This window comes from Pipistrellus kuhlii, unplaced genomic scaffold (assembly GCF_014108245.1).
Source record: "Pipistrellus kuhlii isolate mPipKuh1 unplaced genomic scaffold, mPipKuh1.p scaffold_m20_p_4, whole genome shotgun sequence".
NCBI lineage: Eukaryota > Metazoa > Chordata > Mammalia > Chiroptera > Vespertilionidae > Pipistrellus > Pipistrellus kuhlii.
The window spans coordinates 67900977-67922352 of record NW_023425540.1 but is presented as its reverse complement, the minus strand read 5'-3'; the positions used below and the strand labels follow the sequence as shown (position 1 = coordinate 67922352).

Genomic DNA, 21376 nt, shown 5'->3' with positions numbered 1-21376 from the left:
TACCTTATTCTACCAAATTAGGCTTCAGGCTGCTTCCAAAATTGAATTTATTCTCAAGGGAAGGGGGTTTGCCCAGCTTATAACTACTCAAAGAATGGGCTCCAGGCTTTGAAAGTAACTCTGCAAGAAGAGTTTCAAAAAGATTTTGTGCAACTCCAGCATTTTTGGAAAGATTCTTGGGTTCCTTCAGTGACTATTTAAGAGACAACACTCACATGTTTTTGAAACAAATCAGTCACATTACTTCATCGAAACACTCTGTCCTTGTGCAAAGCACTCTGTACTTGTGGTTTATTTTTGTTGTTGTTAATCCTCATTTTTCCCCCCATTGACTTTTAGAGAGAGTGGGAGGGTGGGGGAGAAACAATGATGAGAGAGAGACACATTGACTGGTTGCCTCCCGCATGCACCCAGGCCAGGCCCAGGGATCAAGCCTGCAACTTAGGTATGTACCCTTAACTGGAATCGAACCTGGGACCCTTTAGTCCGAGGGCTGGTATTGCAACCATTTAGCCAAACAGGGCTAGGGCTGTACTTATGTTTTTAAAAACTGTAATTTATGAATGACTGTTGTGTAAATCACAGTATAAAGCTGCAACTGAAACAATTACCTTCCCTTAATTGTCAGGTCTGAGCTCAGATGAATAGAGAAGTATCCAGAGAGACACCAGTATACATGGAACTAGTATACACAGAGAAAGTACCAGTGCCCACGTGATGGCTAAAGGTGCTCTCTCTGCCCAGTCCCCTAGGGAACGTAGAAACCCTTCCAATGCAGAACTGTAGAATGGAAGTGAGGCTTAGTTTTGTGGTTAAGAAAACGGAAATGTACACGTTAAGAGATCTACTCCAGGATGCGTGCACACTCATGGGAGTGAGCCACTTTGCCCTCGGTATCTTTGGTCCTCCTAAATCTAGTGAGGTCACAGATGGGTTATTTTAGGAGGCACAACACTTCAGCATCTGTTAGGACCTTGGGCAAGTCACCGTGTCTCCATGATGCATCACATGGGATAACAATGTCTACCTCATTACATGCATACATGTAAAAGCACATTGAACAATGTCTATAAGCACAGGGCAATATTACCTCATTTCGTCTTAGCTCTGATATAGTTTCTGGAGTTACCTACTCTTTGTGAAAGAAGATTAAATCTCAAAATAGTCCTTTCCTCTACTCTGTTTTCCTACTGGCAAAGACCTTAAATTCTTCATCGTGGTGACTGCTAACACTCAGCATGGTGCCCAGCACACAACTACTCAGTGACTTCAGTTGAGAACTAGAGCAAATGGCTCTGGTCATTATCAGTAAATTCTGGCTTTTTTTCTAGCTCATATAACATTCATTCTTTTCTCATAAGCCTGACATATTGAGGTTTTAGAATTTGAGTTCATAAAAAATATGATTTTTGGGTAAAATTTCCATAAAAGACTCTGATTAAATCAAAGGAAAGCATAAGGAACCTACCAACTTCATTTCAAAACCAGTCCAGATTTATATACTATTATTATCAATATATTATTAAAAGAGAAAGGGAGAGAGGGAAGGAAAAATATATTCTCTTAAAAAAAAGTCTATCTTGCCGAAACCGGTTTGGCTCAGTGGATAGAGCGTCGGCTTGGGGACTGAAGGGTCCCGGGTTCGATTCCGGTCGAGGGCACGTATCTTGGTTGTGGGCACATCCCCAGTAGGGGGTGTGCAAGAGGCAGCTGATCGATGACTCTCTCATCGATGTTTCTAACTCGCTCTCTCTCTCCCTTCCTCTCTGTACAAAATCAATAAAATATATTAAAATAAACCTATCTTACTGATTTTTTACAGAGAGGAAGGGAAAGAGGTAGTTAGAAATATTGATGAGAGAGAAACAGCCATCAGCTGCCTCCTGCACACCTTCTACTGGGGTTGTGTCCGCAACTAAGGTACATGCCCTGGACCGGAATCGAACTTGGGACTTTCAGTCCACAGGCAGATGCTCTATCCACTGAGCCAAACTGGTAGGGGCAAGAAATATATTCTTGACAGTTCACATAGGCTCTTGGCGCACCATGTGACAGGTTATATAAAGCATCTAGCACAAAACTTACGTTGTTAGAATCCAATGAATTATAGAAACAGTACAATGATAAAAGTGGTCATGATGATCTAGTTTTTCACTCAGTTCACAATACACCTTTTTATAGCAATATACACTGGGGGTTTCAAAATGATTCATAGGATCACAAGATAACTGTTTTCAGATAATAATCCTTAATAGTAGAGACATAAAAATTAGTGTAATTCTGAGGTTCTTTGTATTTTTTAAGCCACTGCACATGAATAACTTAGAAGATAACAAATATGGAAATAATCAGACATTTGATATAGATGGATCTTAAGAAAACCCCAACATTTGTACGCAGGTCACTATCTCCACTGGGGAAGAGGAGGCAGGTCAGCCACCCATCTCAGTGCCTGAAACTTTGCTGACAGGACACAGAACAGCAGAGAGAGAGAGGGAGAGAGGGAGAGAGGGAGAGAGGGAGAGAGAGAGGAGCATCTGCTAGGGCAGAAGCAGATCATACAGGCTAATGGTAAATCCGCATTTTTAAGATTTCTCTTTTCAACATATAACTCAACATTTCTCCCTCTCTTTTCCAACTCATTTCCTTTCTCTCCCTATTTCCTTATGGTCTTTCCCCTCACATTTCCATTTCTCCACTTGGGTCTCTTTTTGAACAGGTCTTCACTACTGTGACCTCTATCTAGTTATTCATAGGGCCCAGATATTGCTCTATCATCGATCAGGGGCCTGTCTAGGATCACCTGGTGAGAAGAGTGGGACAGATGAGATAAGCAGATGAACTGATAACTTGAGTGGCTCAGTCAGAAATCAATCCCTCCATCAACATGATGAGTTCACTCTGCTAAGGTCACCCTAACAAAGCTGCGTTCTGATGGATTTGTGTCTCCTTCCATGTTAAAACCATGTGGGTTGTTTGATTGGTAGATAGCTATTCTGCAAAGAAGTTTTGGGAAAAGTGATTTATGAGGATAACGTCCACCATTCATTGAGCTCTCTTATAGTATGCGGTCAGGTCCTATTCAATCCTCATGACAAGCTCATTCACGAAGGTGGGTGTACTAAGGAAAAACAATAACAAAGCAACAAAAATTTTGTAATGTGTAAAATATGTCCCAATAGTGTAATCTGCATCTTGAGACATCATGTCCCATTATGAATGCAGGAGCCTGGGGCACATGTGGAATGACCAATGAGAGCGGCGCATAAATTAGCCCATCTTAGGGAATGCAGTTTCCGTTGGTTCTGCTTCGCTTCTAAGGGTAAAAAAACTGAAGTTTGGATAAAAATACTTCCTTTTGGGAGAAAGAGTAGTCGTTAAGGTGACTGTGGAGGAGTCTCTGTCCATCGTCTTTGCTTTATGCCATTTGAAAATGTCTTTAGTGCCTAAAACTGAGCATCTAAAGAATTAGAAAGAAACTTAAAAAAAAAAAAAAAGGGTTCCAATGGGCTTTAGCAAATGGAAAAAATACTCAGCCATTTGAAAATGAGGAGCCAAGAGATAAAAGCTCAGTGCCAGGAAGAGGATATGAAATCAGTGGATCACAGATGTAATAAACATGGTATTAGTAAGAAAGATACAAACAAGCCAGCAGGTTAGTTAAGTAGCTTTGGCATGAGACTCTTTTAGCGTAAACTAAACACCAAGATGCCATGTTGGGTTCATGGCAGGGGTCAGATGCCGTCACAGTGCCCTCAGGCTGAACTGATGGGATGAAGGCTCACTGAATGCAACGCTGGTGCTACTGCAGTTTAGGCCTTTTGAATGTTGACTATTTAATTACCTTAAAAATATATATATATATTTCAGAGAGGAAGGGAGGAGAGATAGATACATCAATGATGAGAATTATTGATCGGCTGCCTCCTGCCCATCCTCTACTGGGGATTAAATCTGCAACTTGGGCATGTGCCCTGACTGGGATGGAACCATGACCTCCTGGTCAATGGTCAGCCACTGAGCCACACTGGCCTGGCAAGTTTAATTACCTTTTATGCCAGCCTCTCACCTCTATCCCACATCATGTCTCAGATCCTCAACAGTAAGGCTTAACACAGCTTAGGCTTATGGATAGTTGAGGTGTCAGGCACTGGGCAAAGTGCATTTCTTACATTTCCCATTTAATCTTCAAAGCAAGCCTATGTGAAACAGCTAATATCAGCATTATCCTTTCTAGTGATGTACCTGAGAGTTGGAGGGGCTCAGTAACTTGCCAGGATAGCACTTCTAGGAGACAGGAAATCCCACTTTCCTAGAACCTACATTCTCAACTTTATATACTACCTTAAGAAATAAGTAATTTTCTCTGACAATAATCTCTAGAACTGACTTGGTTCATTGAATTACTTTTCAAAACATTTAAGTCAGCCTTAGTCAGTTTTGCTCAGTGGATAGAGCATTGGCCTGTGGACTGAAGGGTCCCAAGTTCAATTTCAGTCAAGGGCACATGCCTTGGTTGAGGAATTGATTCCTTGTAGGGAGCATGCAGGAGGCAACTGATTAATGATTCTCATCATTGATGTTTCCATCTCTCTCTTTCCCTCTCCCTCTCTCTCTGAAATCAATAAATATATATATTTAAAAAGCAAAACAAAAGATTAAACCAGAACATATTTCATTTTTCTCCATTGTTTCAAACTCCTCCATTGATTATTTTACTTTAATATAATTTTTTCTTGCTATCCCAAATTTCATATTTGAAAGTGCATGGGTAATCTGTAAGTTAGTGACCTGACAATTAAATTATTTAAAAAATTTTTTTTAAAAAAATATATATTTTATTGATTTTTTACAGAGAGGAAGAGAGAGGGATAGCAAGTTAGAAACATCGATGAGATAGAATCATCCATCAGCTGCCTTTTGCACACCCCCTACTGGGGATGTGCCCGCAACCAAGGTACATGTCCCTGACCGGAACTGAACCTGGACCTTTCAGTACGCAGGCAGACGCTCTATCCACTGAGCCAAACCGGTATCAGCTAAAAATTTTTAAATTATGTTACAAATACACACAAACTGAAAGATAAATAATACATATTATAGAGATCCTTTTGCTAAATGGGCATTTCCAAAGTTTGCAATTACGTAAGCACTAAAAAAATCAAACTACAATATATACAATAATTATGTTTTTGCTCCTCTAGCTTCCAATTCGAGATCCCACTTCCAACCCTTATTCTGCTTGTCAAGTATCCCCAATATGCCATGTACAAAGACAGGATAGTTGGATAATAAATGCTTTCACTGCACGTAATTTATTTTTACTTGAATTCATGATTTAAAGTTAAAGGATGCCCCTAAAATTGTTATTATGTCTTGATAATACTAAAAAAGCTTCCTTTCAAGGTAAATGTTTACATTGCCCACATCTATCTTCTCTTTTTCCACGAGTATAAATTGGGGTTGAACACATTTCTAGAATTCTTACGTTCCAAGTTATTAAAATTTAAATCTTAAAAATTCAATTTGCATGTTATGTACAATGCAATTCATTATTTGAAATACGAATTAAAATAATTTTGCCCAGAAATATATCAGCATTAGATTTAGATATTTTTGAAACTGATTAAAAGTAACTTGGCTATTACTAAATCAGATCCATAGAGCCTCTAAGAAGTAAAAGTGCATCTCATAAAATGTGTGTCAAAAAAGTTAGGCTATGTTAGAACTGTCTATGTACTGGGAACAAAATTCAGAATGAAAAAAGTAATGAAAGTGGGGAAAAACCAGGACCTCAAAAGAAAATAAGTTGCTAAATGACCAATTCTTGGTAAAAAAAAAAAAAAAAAAAAGAAAAGAAAAAAAAAAAAAGAAAAGAAAAAAAAAAAAAAAGAAGGGGGTATCAAAATGCCCCTTTGGTGATCAGTAAATCTGCAGCCTCACTTCTAGCACAAAAATGAATCACTAAATCACAGCTCTCACTTCTAGCACAAAAATGAATCACTAAACCACAGCTCTCAGGCAAGTAAATGAACCTAAAAATTCCACCTGCTACTGGTAGAAAACTTGATGAAGACATTTAAAAAGAGTGGAATTTCCCTGAGAAAGTTAAGCTGAGGAGGAGAATTCAAGATGGCTGCTCCGGTAGGCAACTAGCCGCAGCCGCACACAACAATTTCAACAAAATACAACTAAAATATAAAATGGACATTACCCAGAACTACAGGAAAGTTGACTGACTGGAAATTCTACAACAAGAAGCAAGGAGAAAACCAGAAGGAAGCATGGAGGAGCTGTAAAAGCCCAAGGTACGGAGACACGCGGCGCGCGCAGTGAGGACAGAGCCGGAGAGGAGGGAGGCCGAGTGCCTGGCTGGCGTTCCCTAGCAGGAAGGAGAGAAAAGCTCCGACTGTGCTGGGCCCAGCTCCAACTGCTCTGAACCCCAATTCTAGGCCAGACCCCGGGGACCCAGGCTCATCCAGAGGGAGCTGGGCTGTAAGGCGGGACTCCAGGGAAGCGGCGAAAGGAGGTCCCGGAGGCGCGCACACTGTGCGCAGAGAAGGGCCGGCTGGCTGTGCAGCGGGATTGCCCTGATGGGAAGGAGAAAGGGGCTCCAGACTGCTCTGAACGCCACCTCCAATCCCACTACCAACTGAACTGAACCCCAATACCGGACTCATTGGGGGAGAGCATAGACAGTTTGGCAGCAGGCGAAAATCGAGGGCACCTTTCTCTCAGAGGCGCTCGCAACAAGTACTGAAGGACCCTGAGTCTCAGGAGTCGCATAGGGCGGGGCTGACGGAAGCCAAGGCTGTAGGCTCCACCCTGAAACTCCGCCCCATCAGAAAAGCTGCCTGCGAAAATGCCTAAACCAAATAGATCACAAACGAAAGAAATGGAGGACAAAAAGCGACTGGATATAGAGTTCAAAACCACACTTATAAGGTTGTTCAAGAATCTCCTAGAAAAGGCCGATAAAATAAACAAGACCTATGAGGATATGAAAAGGGATCAACTAGAAATAATAAGGGATCAACAAGAAATAAAGAATACATTGTCTGAAATAAAAAATATTTTATGGAGTCCTAAAAACAGAATGGAAGATCGCAAGAATCAAGTCAAAGATTTGGAACATAAAGAGCCAGAAGACACTCCTCCGCAGACGCAAGAAGGCCAGAGAATCCAGAAAGTTGAAGATAATGTAAGAAACCTCTGGGACAACTTCAAGAGAACCAACATCAGAATTATGGGGGTCCCAGAAGATGAGAGAGAGCAAGATATAGAAAACATACTGAAAGAAATAGTTACAGAAAACTTTCCCCACTTGGTGAAAGAATTAGACTTACAAGTCCAGGAAGTGCACAGAACTCCAAACAAAAGGAATCCAAAGAGGACCACACCAAGACAAATCATAATTAAGATTCCAAGAGCAAAAGACAAAGAGAGAATATTAAAAGAAGCAAGAGCAAAGAAGGTAGTTACCTATAAAGGAGCACCTATACGATTGTCAGCTGATTTCTCAACAGAAACCATGCAGGCCAGACGGGAATGGCAAGAAATATTCAAGGTGATGAATAGCAAGAACCTACAGCCAAAGATAATCTATCCAGCAAAGCTATCACTCAGATTCAAAGGTCAGATAAAGAGCTTCACTAATAAAAAAAAGCTAAAGGAGTTCATCACCACCAAACCAGAATTATATGAATTGCTGAAGGGGGTTCTTTCAGAAGAGAAAGTAAATAAAGATAAAAATTATGAACAACAAATACGTAACTATCAACAAGTGAATCTAAAAACCAAGGAAACTAAAAAAAAAAAATCTGAGGAACAATATTAACTGTTGAATATAATAGAATCAGAGGTATGGAAGGGGAGTGAACTGTTTATTCTCGGGGAAAAGGGAAGAGGGGGATGTGGGAAGAGACTGAACATAAACTGTGCACCTATGGATGAGGACAATGGGGGGTGGGGAAAGGGCAGAGGGTCGGGTGAGAAGAGGGGGAAAGGAACATTTGTAATAATATGAACAATAAAAATTTATTTAAAAAAAGAAAAAAGAAAGTTAAGCTGAATGTCAGCTATAAGCATATTACATACCTTAATTAGGGGGGTTAGGGTATAGGGTTTCAGCTCCCCCAACTCACCAACAGGTGGTTATTGAGAGTAATTATTTGATATTGATAGGTACTCTGAAAAATTCAATAAGGGACAATATGATTGGAGTTTGCAATCCATTTAGAGGAAAGCTGACTAATATACAGTAAACTAGTAGGTGAGTTAGCAACTTCAGTGTTCTTATTTGTAAAACTGAGATAATGGTGTCTACCTCATTCTGTAGGGAAATGAATGTAAAGTGTTGGTCACACGGCTATCACACAGTAAGTGCTCTCAGTAAATGACAGCTGTCCCTACCCAGGAGGCCAGGTTCTAGGAGATGAGTCCTATTGGGTGCTGTTAGAGCTGCAGGGGAACGGGGAGAAGTAAGCCATTCGGACACTTCATAGAAAATGTCCTTTGCGACACCTGAACTTCAACAATTTTGAACTGAGTGACTATTAATCTAAGTTATGAAGTTCAAAACAGAAGTTAGACTGGGATTCTAAGTGTAACAGTTTGGCTACACAAAATGATTTCAAATAGGGGATTATCCTACCAGTATATCACTGTGATGATGTATTTACCTCCCTCTTCAACTTAGTCTTCCGGTACCAAAGTGAGTCTAAGAGCTCAGAGGAAGAGAGTACCTAGTCTCCAGGAGGCCTGGAAATGGCCACTTTGTAGGGGAACACAAACAAAAAAATCTAATAAATAAAAAGAAATTTAACAAGGACTGCCAAAGGGATAAACATCCTAACTGTGGCGATTGCAATAGGCCAGACGTTTTAATAGCATCTCGTTTGTGTGTGTGATGTGACAGGACCACCCAAGTCCCTAGGAGGACAGTACTGTCCCGGTGTGCCTCCTCTCACAGCTGCCCTGGGAGTTCCCGCAGGCAGATACCATGTCACAGACATCCCTGTGTTCCCCACTGTTATTGAACACATAGGAGGTACCCCTTTATTTGTTGAACTGAAATGAATTTGAAACTGGCTGTTCCAAAGGAAGCGCTATGTTGGGACCTTGAGCTTCAACGCTTACCATCAACAAAAGTATTTTCCCAACATCTGAAGCATTTTGAGTTAAGAGAATTAGTCCAAATGCTATAGTATGTTTTTCAAACATTCAAAAACAATCTCCTTCACTGGATCTCCAGATGACTAGGAGTATGAAGATTTGGAAACTCAGTAGCTATTTGTGTAGACTTAAGTCATTTTACTTTGTGAAACTACTGAGTTCAAAGTCCTGGGTTCCAGTCTTGCTTGTGCCACTCACCACTCCTGTCACCTATAAAATGGTGATACGACTATCCACAGTACCTCTTTAGAGAAGTAACGTATATAAGAATGATTAAGTGCAAAGGAAATAGATAACATTTGAGAGTTCATTTTTTTGTTGAACTTGAATTTAAAAAAATGTTTTTATTGATTTCAGAGAGAGGAAGAAAGAGAGAGAGAGAGGTAGAAACATCAATGGTGAGGATCATCTATTGGCTGCCTCCTGCACACCCCCCACCGGGGATGGACCACGCAATCCGTGCATGTGCCCGCACTGGGAATTGAACTGTGATCACCTGGTTTCGGGGTTGACACTAAACCACTGAGCCACTACCCCCGGGCGAACTTGAATTGTTAGCAGAGTTTGGGGTGAGGAAACAAAAGCATTTTGTGAAGGTTATACTGATAGCAAGTTTTCTCCATCATTGATTTGTGCATAAAGAGTAAAGAACATCAGCTTAAGCTGACAATGTTGGGAAGGCCAAGGAGAGAACAGTCAAAGAAAGCGACAAGTAGATGACCAAAGTCTTTGAAACAATAAACGAAAGCAGCTAATAAAGCTATTCTTCCAAAACGTTAACCCAAACGTCAACAGACACTCAGATGAAATATGCTTTTCTAAACAGAAGACTTTATGTGGATGGAGCCAGGCTGTGAATTTTAAAAATTAGTCAATGCTGAAATAGTGAATGATGGAGATCGAATCTTCATTAAAATAAGTTACCATCTGCGCCAGGCCGAGTGGCTCTTTGGCTGGAGCATCCTTCCAGGCATCAAAAAGGTTTTGGGTTCAACTCCCGGTAGCGGGTTTGATTCCCTGGCCAGGGAGTGTACAGAGGCAACTGATTGTTTCTCTCTCATATTGATGTTTCTCTCTCTTCCAAATCAATAAATCTATCCTAAGGGGAGGATTAAAAATTTTTTTTTATCATCTTTTTATATCAGTATCAATAAAGCATTTTTGGTATACCCAACAGCTTGGTGCCATTTTTAAAATTGGGCTGATTTAGATATATCTTAATATATATCGTATTCAGATGTTTATCTTAACGTCATTTAATTATGCTAAGCAAACGCCAGAAAGATGCTTTTCCTTCTTAGAGGAATGTCTGGCAATAGTAATCATGTAAATAATCATGCTTCTGGGATTAAAAAAAAAAAGCTGTGCAGGCAAAGACAAGTTTCATTACAGAAAGCTAATCCCTGAGACGAAAATATTTGAGTTTTCAGTTTCTTAAACCAGAAGAGCGTGTAAGTCAAACAATGTGCAAATCCTATTATGCACAGTAATCTTCTAGGAGGAGTCCCAACCCGATATTGAAGTGTTTTATTAGATATTCATTGTACTCCTCGAGGCAGCTTCTACACTCTTTCTCTCTCTAAAAAAAAGAAAAAAAGAAAAAGAAAAAAGAAAAAAAAAAGTGTCTAACAAGTTTGTGTTAAGTACCCAACCAAAGGCAGGCAGCCTTGGAGGGGGAAGATAAAGCATATTTCATGTTTTCCACTATTTTCAAGAGTGAGGGACTGGGGGGGGGGGGCGGGGGGAGGGAAGACACACTCAAAGTCTAAATCCAATGGCGAATACACCTCCCAGAGAAATGAACAACCGGTCACATCCACAAGACAGCTGCATGGTCCCCCGCGCCACGAAGAAGTGGGACAAATGGAATACATGTCAGCTCTCCGCTTCTCTAGGGGCTCAGAGACCCGGATGGGTGCCGCAGCCCTCCCGGGGGGCTCACCGAACACCCACCTCAACTTTCTGCTCCAAGAACGCACATCCCCGTCGGATGGCAAGCCCCAGGACCTTCCCGGAACGCCGCCCTGCCTCTCCTCCCCAACTAGAGCCGGAGAACCAGAGAGATCGGGCGCCCAGAGAGCGACCCAGCCTCCAGCCCGTCCGCCTAAAAGTTCCCCAAACTCTCTGCACCCCAAACGCGCCCCTGGCGCGGAGGTCGGGGCGGCGCGCGCTCCCCGCGCCGGGGCCGGGGCTGAGAATACTCACTGGGCTGAGCCCACTCTGCTCTCCCTCTTCCCGGGCACTTTGGCAGGCTTGGCGTCGTCCGCATCGGGCTGTAGCTCGGTCATCGGGGCCGCGGCCGGAGGGCACCTTCAGCCCTCCGCGCGCCTCCGTCCCGCCTCCGGGTCCTCCTCCCGCGGCGGCCGCCCGCCCTCGGGGGCGCAGCAGGCCCAGCCCCGCGCCGCCTCCCCCGCGCCCGCCGCCCGCGCCCCGCGCGCATCCAGGCCGCCAACCTGGACACGTCCGAGCGGCCGCGATTGGCCCGAGCGAGCGGGGCAGAGCCGCGGGGGAGGGAAGGGGAGGGCCGGGGCGGAGGACAGCCTCCTTCCCCGCCCCCAGGGGCGGAGGGAGAGGAAGAGGAAACCTGTGGAACTAGTCTTGCTTGGGGAGGCAGCTAATGATGGGCCCAGCAGGTGAGACATTGGCCTGGGGAGGCACCCTGCTCTGTAGTTAAGTTCCTGATTCAGAGGGGCTGTTTGCAGCCCGCACCGTCACCAGGGGATTGACAGGTGATCAGCCAGCTGCAGGCGCAGGAAATGGATACGACTGAGGGAGGCGCTCCCACAGATGCGCTGTGTGGGCTGGCTGTTTCCTGGCCTAAATTATTCACGTAGGATAGTGCCTCGTGGAGGAGCGCTTCCCAGGGCCTTCAACAATAGCTTAGTTCAATGGCAAAGGCAGTAAGAGGCGGCTGCCTTCCACTGGTTGTCCGGTTGACCATTCCTAGCTCTGTTGGGGAGAAGCTTACATCGAAAGCTCCTAACAGCTTAGGTTTTATGCACCCAGCCAATACAACGAATGCCTCTGCTTCCCGCCTCTCGGTGAGGTTTTGACTTGCTGGGTTTGTCTGAACCATCCATTTGTTCACTGAACACATTTCTGAAGCTACAACGTTCCAGGCATTCTTCTAAGCATTCCCTTATATAGCAAATAGCTTATGTGTTGTTGGTTTTCAGATCTGTTACAGGGTGGCCGAGGGTAAGAATAACTTGTTGGAAGCTCAACTCTAAAACAATTGTTAAGTGGCAATAGTAGAGCATGACATGGCTGGGGGTGGAAATATTATTAACTCTTTGCTCTGGGGCTGCAGTCCTTCGTTTTTCTTTTTAAATTAATTTTAGACTTAAGAGAAATTATAAAGACTATGCAACCACAGTGTTTATAAAAATGTATATATGTGTGTGTGCATAAAAGAAAAACCAGCCCTTCAAGTGGCCTCAAATGTTTTGGAGATGCATGTCCTTCAAAACTTATCAATAAGTTTTCTTATTTCCTCTCCATTGACTAGCTTATGTCATTAGAAAACAGAAGTACATTTTTATAGCCTCCTTGATCCAGAATTGATTCTCACAACACGTGACAAATAAGTGAATGAAAAATGTTTATGTACAAATTCTACAAATACTGTCTATGTTTTCCTGTTTGTTTGTTTGGTTGGTTTGGGTTTTTGCTTCCCGACCACTGAGCCCCTCCTGCAGGAGCCCATCTGGGCCGGCCATGGAAGGCTCTGGAAGCTTGGAGTCCATGCTCTTCAGTACCCAGTGCAGGCTCTTCCTGGGAACATTATGGCTTCAGCCTCCACATCCTTTCTCTAGCTCCACCCCCTCCTCAGTTGGGGATGGGCTTGGAGTTCAGAAGAGGTTGTCACCCTCCCAAACTCTGTGTAGCCACTCTCTCTTTCACTCTCTGGTGCCCTCCACGCTGTCCCCACGACAGAACTCAAGCCAGAACTGACTCTTTCTGCCCTCCAGTAGTTTTTTTCATAGCAGAAAAATATATGTAATATTCATCATTTTAACCATTGGTATAATTCAGTGGCATTAAATACATTCACATTGTGTGTAATCATCAGACTATCTATGCCTAAAACTTAAAAAAAAATAAAAAAATCCCCAACATAAACTCTGTACCATTCAACAATAACCTCTATTCTACTTTCTGCCTCTATGAATATGTCTGTTCTGGGTACCTCATCTAAGGGGAACCAGACAATAGTATTTCTTCTGGGTCTGGATAATTTCACTAAATTTCATGTTTTCAAGGCTCATCCAAGTTGTAGCATGTGTTATTTCTTTTTATGCTAAATAACATTCCAAATTTATGTACATTTGTTTATCCATTCATCTATTGATGAGTTGTTTTTGCTTTTTGGCTACTACCAATGAATGGAATTCCTGGTCATAATGGTAATCCTATGTTTAACCTTTGACATATCATGGTCAGGCCTCTTTTACCACATGAGTTAGGGCAAGTGTTCCTCAGCATGGCTTACAGCTTAATTAATAAGTGCTTCAGCCCTGACCAGTTTGGCTCAGTGGATAGAGCCAAGGTCTGGGGACCGAAAGGTCCCAGGTTCGATTCCGGTCAAGGGCATGTACCTTGGTTGTGGGCATATCCCCGGTGGGAGGTGTGCAGGAGGCAGCTGATCAATGTTTCTCTCTCATCGATGTTTCTAACTCTCTATCCCTCTCCCTTTATCTCTGTAAAAAATCAATAAAATATATATTTTTAAAAAATAAGTGCTTCAATTCCCCTGAAACCTGTTCTTTAGTGTATGGCAGTGTTTCCCAAACTTTTGACATATGTGTACCCCTTCTATAATTTTCGTAACGCTGAGTACCCCTCGTACTAATGAGAATGTAGAATTAGGAGTAGCTAAGCACGGTGCAGTGCATATCCCCACCAAACTCCGGTGCAATGCATATCCCCCCCAAACTCTTCCCGTACCCCTGGGGGTATGCGTACCACACTTTGGGAAACACTGGTGTATGGGATGAGGACTCCAATAGTACGATCTTAAGTGAGAAAGGAGGGGAAGGCTGGGGAGTGGGAAGGAGCCTGTGGGGAAAGAGCAGAGGGTCCTTTCCTGGAGTGAGGGGGAGTCAGAAAGGGGCAAGTGAAGGACATTATTTTACACAGTGACATTTGCCTAAAGTGAAAAGACATTGTGAACCAGCTTCCCAATTTGTTTATTCTTGGGGTTATTATACAATAAAATGGAGTGCCGTATTTAAAAGGCAGCAGCAGGCAAACGGTAAGAGAAACTTCGTTGTTGTGTGAGAAAATAGAGACTGAACATTATGTCTAAAATACATTTTCGGAGGCTCTTTGATTTTGCCCCAATAAAAAAACCTTTACCTTTCTTCCTCCAAGCCTACGGGAACATAATTTCTTATTTCTAATATCAAAAGTAGTCCCGGCTGGTATTTTCTTGCAGTTATTGAAGCAGACCAGTAGAAAATGCATGCCTCAAGCATGGCTTTTCAGGAGGCAGGGGTTTCTTTTAATGGCTTAAAATATTGATCAAATATTGGTCTCTTTTTAAGATTGATCGGATACGCTATGCATCTGTCCGTAGTCCCGGTGGCAGAGTTCAAATATGAGTTTGGAGATTTGAGTGGAGCTAAGGTTGTAACATATAGTTAAGTAGTTACCTAATTTATGACACGTGGCAGATTATGTACTTATCTATAATAATAAAAGCATACTATGCTAATTAGTCTGGATGTCCTTCCAGACATCCTGCTGGACGAAGCCGGGACTGCGAGGGAAGCCTGGGTCGCAGGTGCCTGCCAGTGGCCAGAGGGAAGCGGTGCTGGCAGCCAGGGGAAGGAAGGCCTACACTTCTTTTTTTTTTAATATATATATATATATATTAAAAAAATATATTTTATTGATTTTTACAGAGAGGAAGGGAGAGAGATAGTTAGAAACATCGATGAGAAAGAAACATCAATCAGCTGCCTCCTACACACCTCCTATTGGGGATGTGCCTGAAATCAAGGTACATGCCCTTGACTGGAATTAAACCTGGGACCTTTCAGACTGCAGGCCGATGCTCTATCCATTGAGCCAAACCGGTTAGGGTGGAAGGCCTACTCTTGCACAAATTTCGTGCATTGGGCCTCTAGTTAGCCAATTTAAGTGCATGTAAAGTGTTGTCACATGCCTATACTGGTCATGCATATTGTCTAAGGACACGTTTTAGAAGATGATGCTCTTATCAAGATGGAACCTGGGAAGCTCAGTAATAGTTTAACTATGCATAATATTTCATAGATCAATGTCATAAGTCAGAGAATTCCAGGAACACTCATCACATTATCCTTGTTTACAAATTAAGGTCAACATCCAAAGGAGGAAATGGGGGAAAAAATGAAGAGTTCAGAAGATAGCTATATATGGTAACACTGAAGAACTTAATTATAAAACTTTAAAAAACATTGTGAGAATGAAAGTTGAGAAACATTACATGAAGGGGACCTTTTTTGAATGATTTCTATCAAATGTGAAAGTTTCCCAATGAATAAACATTGGGATGGGATTCTATAAAAGACTGTGGAAACTTTGAAAACAATACTTAAAAAAAAGCAAATAGGCCCTAGCCAGTCTTGCTCAGTGGATAGAGCATCAGCCTGAAGACTGAAGGATTCCAGCTGGGTTCAATTCTGGTCAAGGGCGCATGCCTGGGTTACTGGCTCAATTCACAGTAGGGGGAATGCAGGAGGCAGCCGATTAATGATTCTCTCTCATCATTGATGTTTCTATCTTTCGCCCTGTCCCTTCCTCTCTGAAATCAATTAAAAATATATTTTAAAAAGCAAATAGAATAGTTCTGCACCACTTTTTCCCCAAGCCAAGTTATACTGCAGATGGGGAAATCCAGGGAAGAGGCAAGAACTAAGCTTACACCTGCGTTGGGAAGAATAGGCAAGATGGCAAGGGCTGATTGGTCTAGGGGCAGATGGTAGCTGGGAAACACTAGAATAAGTCTGATTTTGTGAGAAAGCAGAAGCAATACAAACTCTTCTAATTCAATATGTATTTTTTTAATTAAATAAATGATGGCATATAAACAGTAAGTTAAAATCTACCCAAAGTTTAAAAATATATGTCTATTTTCTGTATGGATGTCATAGGTCATATGTGAAGTGGGGAGGCCTCTGAGACCATTCAGTACTGTGATTTTCCCCCCACCAGACTCTGAGGGAATCCAGGGCTCTTTGAGCTAGTGAGGGCACGAGCTTTGTTTGAAATAAGGTCTTCGGACTCCACTGCCTACCTCTAACCACTAATCCAGCATACTAACCGCTTCAGTTAGATGCCTTCCGCTAGGACCTCTTTCATATGTTGCCGTTCTGTTTTAGTTTCTGTATGAGGATAGGGGAAAGGGTTGCCTGCCACACACTAAACAAAATTTAAAGAATCCAGCCCTCACTGTCCTTCTTCAGAAAAGAGCCTGAGCTTCCGAGAGCTGAGTGACCTGACTAGAATTACAGCATCCCATGAGGATGAAGGCCCGGCTTTCCCGACTTCCAGTGGGGTGCTTGTAGGGGCGTAAGAGAGTGAACAGAACAAAGCCAGGTTTGTTAATGTCAGAGACGAATGACTTATAGGGGAGAAGGGTGTGTGTGTGTGGGGGGGGGGGGGGGAGGGTTGGCGAGAGCCCAGGATCCTCAGATACACACATCACACTATCAGGGAAGGACGTGGTGGAATACAGAGCTGTCTTCAGAGCTGCACTTTGGCAGTTATCTATTGCTGCACAACTAACCACTTCAAAGCTTGGGGGCCTAAAATAATAATTTTTTTTCTCTCTCATGGTGTGATGGGTTGATGGGGCTCGGCTGGGTGGTTCTTACTTGGGAGTCACCATAGCAGCAGCAGCCCGATGGCACCCTGGGTGGGAGTCATCTGAAGACTCGGCGGAGCTGTCTGTGCACTCCCCTCTCTGGGAGGGCTGGCGGAGCTGGGCACTGGCTGAGCAGTTTAGCTTCCCCGCATGGCTAGCTTAGGCCTCCTTAGCGCATGGTGGGCTCAGTGTGATTAGACCTTTGACTTGGTGTCTGGCTTCCTCCACAGCGTGTGTTCTGTGCGAGGCTTTCTAAGAGGTGGACGTGGGCATCAGGCAGTTCACCCCTGTTGTATTCTGTTGGTCACAGGTGAGCCACTGGGCCAGCCCAGGCTCAAGGCCAGGCGGGAATACAGGAGTGTAGTTCCTTGGGGACCGTCGTTGGGGTCCAGCTATCACAGTGCGAGTAACAGGTTCCGCCCTCAGACTATAGGTGTTTGTCCATGGGCATTTTCTAGCAGCTCCGTTCTAAGTGCCTGAGATACAGAAGTGAACAAAACAAACAAAACCCATTCTGCAGGGACCCTTGCGTTCTAGTAGGAGAGAGCCAACATGTAAAAAGCAAGCGCAGAACACAATTTCAACAGACGAGAGACCGAAAGAAATAAACCAGAAAGCCAGGGAGACGGGTGTGTGTGTGCGTGTGTGTGGGGGGTGGTGGTGGTGGCTGGTTTCACACAGGAAGGAGAGGGAGGCCTTTTTGAGAGGTGACAGCTCGGCTGAAGCTTGAATGAGGGGAAGGAAGAAGTCACGTGAGGTGTGATCACAGGGCTTGGCAGCCAGAGGGAGGAGGATGGAAGAGGAGGAGGAGGCAGGTCGCAAGACGGCCCTGTTCTCCACGGTGCCTAGAGCAGGAGGCGGGAAGAGAAGGCTGGTGGGAGATGGCCTCACAGAGCTGTTAGCTGTGTCCGTTTGGTTATCATCTGTCCTCTCTTACAAGAACGGAGCCTTTGCAGAAACAGGGGGCGTGTCTGTCCTGTTCACCGCAGTGCTGGTTCATGTTAGACGCTCAAGAAATACTTGTTGAAAGGATGAATGAATGTGTCGCTGGATGGTTTTTTTCCAACCACTGCTTCTCAACCACACTCCCCTGGAACCCGAGTTGACTTGAGATATTCTAGTGTTGAATGCGCTTGGTCTTCTTTTGTGACTTGCAGGGGAAAGGAAGAGAATGAATGAAAAGGAAGTATTACTCACACGCCTTCATCCCCACCCCACCAACTAGAAAACGGGAATCTTTGGCTCATGCTCCTCTGTCACTTGTCTGCTAGCTGACGGCAAATGCTGGAGACGGGTCGGCGGGTTCCCTGACTCCCAGACGGTCCAGCTTCGGAGCACATCCAAGAAGCACTGTTTATAACCCACAGGCAACAATTCAAAGCTATGGGGTCTCCGTGGTCTCTCAGAGCAGCAGGCACACAGTGACTTCCTCTTCGTGTTTTGGCAATTGATGATCACATCGCCCGAGGAGGGCTGGTCTTGCACCTCACACCCTGGACAGGCCCGTGTCGTGTACCTCCCTGCGGGGTGTTTGGACAATGCAGTCCGCGTAGTGCAATGATCACATTGTTTCCAAGCAGTTACAGTTGTAGTTAATTGTTCAAGTACTTTCTGCATGTGACGGTTTTCTTTATATCACGCATTGCATGCTTTTTATTGTTTTCTTTTTTTCTGATTTTTCATTCGTGTTTCTTAAAAATATATTTTTATTGATTTTTCACAGAGAGGAAGGAAGAGGGATAGAGAGTTAGAAACATCAATGAGAGAGAAACATCGACTCAGCTGCCTCCTGCACTCCCCCTACTGGGATGTGCCCGCAACCAGTGTACATGCCCTTGACCTGAATTGAACCTGGGACATTTCAGTCCACAGGCCGATGCTCTATCCACTGAGCCAAACCGGTTTCGACTTTTCATTCGTTTTTACATATTTTCATTTTATCGACTTTTCATTCGTTTTTACATATTTTCATTTTATTACTCCTTCTTGACAGTTCCTGTTAGCATTTTGTTATCTTTTCTTCCAATCTATCCTCTATGTAGCACTATTCACTGGTGAAAATTCTCCAACAAATAAGCTGGCAAAGAAGGAGCCCCAGAGAAGGGAATGCAGAAAACTCCTCAGGCAAAGAAAGTTTTTCTATTTCTCTAAAGTAGCTTCACAATCTTTTGGTTGAATCATAACTATATCCTTCATTTGAGACAAACTGAACAGCTTGTCCATGCTTCCTTTCTTCCTTCTTCCCTCCCATCCTCCCTCTCTCCTTCCTTCCTCCCCTTCCCTCCCTCTCTCCCTCTATTCATCCCTCCCTGCTTCCTTTTCCTTCTCTTCCCTTCCTCTTTTTCTTCCCTTCCCTTCCCTTCCCTCTTTTCCTTCCTCCCTTCCTTTCAATTAACATTTTTGTTTTTATTTTTGTTCTTTGATGCTAATTGTGTGCCAGGCTATATTCTGAGTGATGGAGCCATAAAAATAAATAAGCACCTGCTTTCTCTAAGTGAGCTTTCAATCCAGTGAGAGAGAGCTCAATAGACAGATATTCACAAAACATACATATGCAGAACTTTCACATTCATATGTCACAACCAAATACTCAGACCAAATGACATGGTGATGTTAAGTGATGGGAAGGGGCAGGAGACGACCCTGTGATACTTCATTTTCTTCTGTTTTGGATCGAACACAAGCCACCACCCCCCTTTACCCCCGCACCTCCTCACCAATCTTCACAACTTGTTGAAAGGCCCAGACGGAAAGTCAGGAGAGCTGGGCTCTGGTCCAAGCGCTGTGCTCTGCGCTGGAATGTGAGGCTATTAATGGAATACAGCACTGAAGCGCAGAATGCGGCCTCAGGAAAAGACCCTGGAGCTCATGGGCGTGGCAATGTCACTTTCTGCCTTACCCAGACTAGCTCTCAGGATGAAGAAAAGCAGCCCAACTTTTCCCACAGGAATGTTACATCTACCGATTTGCAAAATGGAAATTTCAAATGAATTTTATGTGGAGAGAGTAATTATTTTAAAATAGATTCACTTGTGAAGCTCAGTGCCTTTACCCCCTCATGAGCTTTGTGCTTCTTTGGGGTTAGTTCCTACTTTTGAAAGCAAACCAGATGTACACAGAATGTTTCCCTGTGTGTTGAGATCATGAACCAATTAAAAATCAGAATTTAATTTTGATCAGTAGTCAGGCAAAGAAATGAAGTTAAAAGTTCATCTTTCCTCCATACCAAAAAATATATATAATAAGTTCTGAAATAAGAGACATAGTAGAGGGAGATTCAAAGGTTAAAAATTCTTGCGGGGGCCCCCCCCCCCCCCCCAGCCTTTCTCCCAAAAATGATTAAGAAATGCCTGGTCCTGTGGAATCCCAGGTCCCCAGATCCCAAGAAAATATTGTACACATCTATAATAGACAGTGCGAAGGAGATGAGAGCTGGTGGGAATGGACTTGGTTCCTAGCTTCTTAGATGAAACCCCTACATGATCCCACAGTCTCTGCTCTGCTGCCCTTGTCCCAGGCACCGCCTGCGATATCCTCCCAGCAAGCAGCGTGTGTCTGAGCTTGACTGGTCTTGGCAACAGAAGAGCTCTGACCTGGGAGGGACTGGGTGGGGAGAAGGATGAGGGAATCCTAATCTGCATCTCCCTACCCCCTCTAAGCCTTCATTTCCTCCGGTCAGAAAAAGAAAGGAACGGGCGGTAGTATCTATCATACAGGGGGATTTAAAGAGCCAATGTACATAAAGGAGTTAGTACAGCATGCCAGGTAATAGTAAGCACTCAGTTTGTATAAACTGTTGATTACCATCATCACATTAATATCGACCGGAATAATGTTTTAACAAATGGAGGGGATTGCCCTCCCTTAGTTCATCAGCCCTCATTATTTAATGGTTACACCCCCCACCCAACCCACCATAGTCAGACTTAAAATCCCTTTACATGCTGTATTGTGTGGTGGGCAAGGGTGAGTAACACTTGGACACTAGATTTAAACTTATGATCTACCACCTATGAGCTGTGTGACCTTGGGGAAGTTTCTCAACCTTCTGAGCTATAGTTTCCTCACTGTGAAAAGGGAGAGAGTAATAGTACCTATCTCATAGAGTGGTTGTGATCATTAAATGCATTAAAACATAGAAAGACACCCTAACCGGTTTGGCTCAGTGGATAAAATGCTGGCCTGCGGATTCAAGGGTCCCAGGTTCAATTCTGGTCAAGGGCATGTGCCTTGGTTGCAGGCACATCCTTAGGAAGGGGTGTGCAGGAGGCAGCTGATCGATGTTTCTCTCTCATCAATGTTTCTAACTATCCTTCTTCCTTCCTCTCTGTAAAAAATCAATAAAATATA

The 21376-nt window shown here is 43.5% G+C and overlaps 1 protein-coding gene across 5 annotated transcripts in view; it reads right to left on the bottom strand.

Moving 5' to 3' along the window:
* The window catches only part of GRAMD2B (GRAM domain containing 2B), a 96741-nt gene that overhangs the window by 49773 nt on the left and 25592 nt on the right, over positions 1-21376 (bottom strand). Inside the window, exon 1 of one of the 5 annotated variants that reach the window (XM_036409401.2) lies at positions 11380-11618. The exons of 3 other annotated variants lie outside the window; for them this stretch is intronic. In XM_036409401.2, coding sequence (XP_036265294.1) covers positions 11380-11462 — 83 coding nt within the window. In that variant the 5' untranslated portion in view covers positions 11463-11618. Of the gene's footprint in view, positions 1-11379; positions 11619-21376 lie in introns of those variants that run through there. One more of the 5 variants, XM_036409404.2, reaches the window with a different exon arrangement.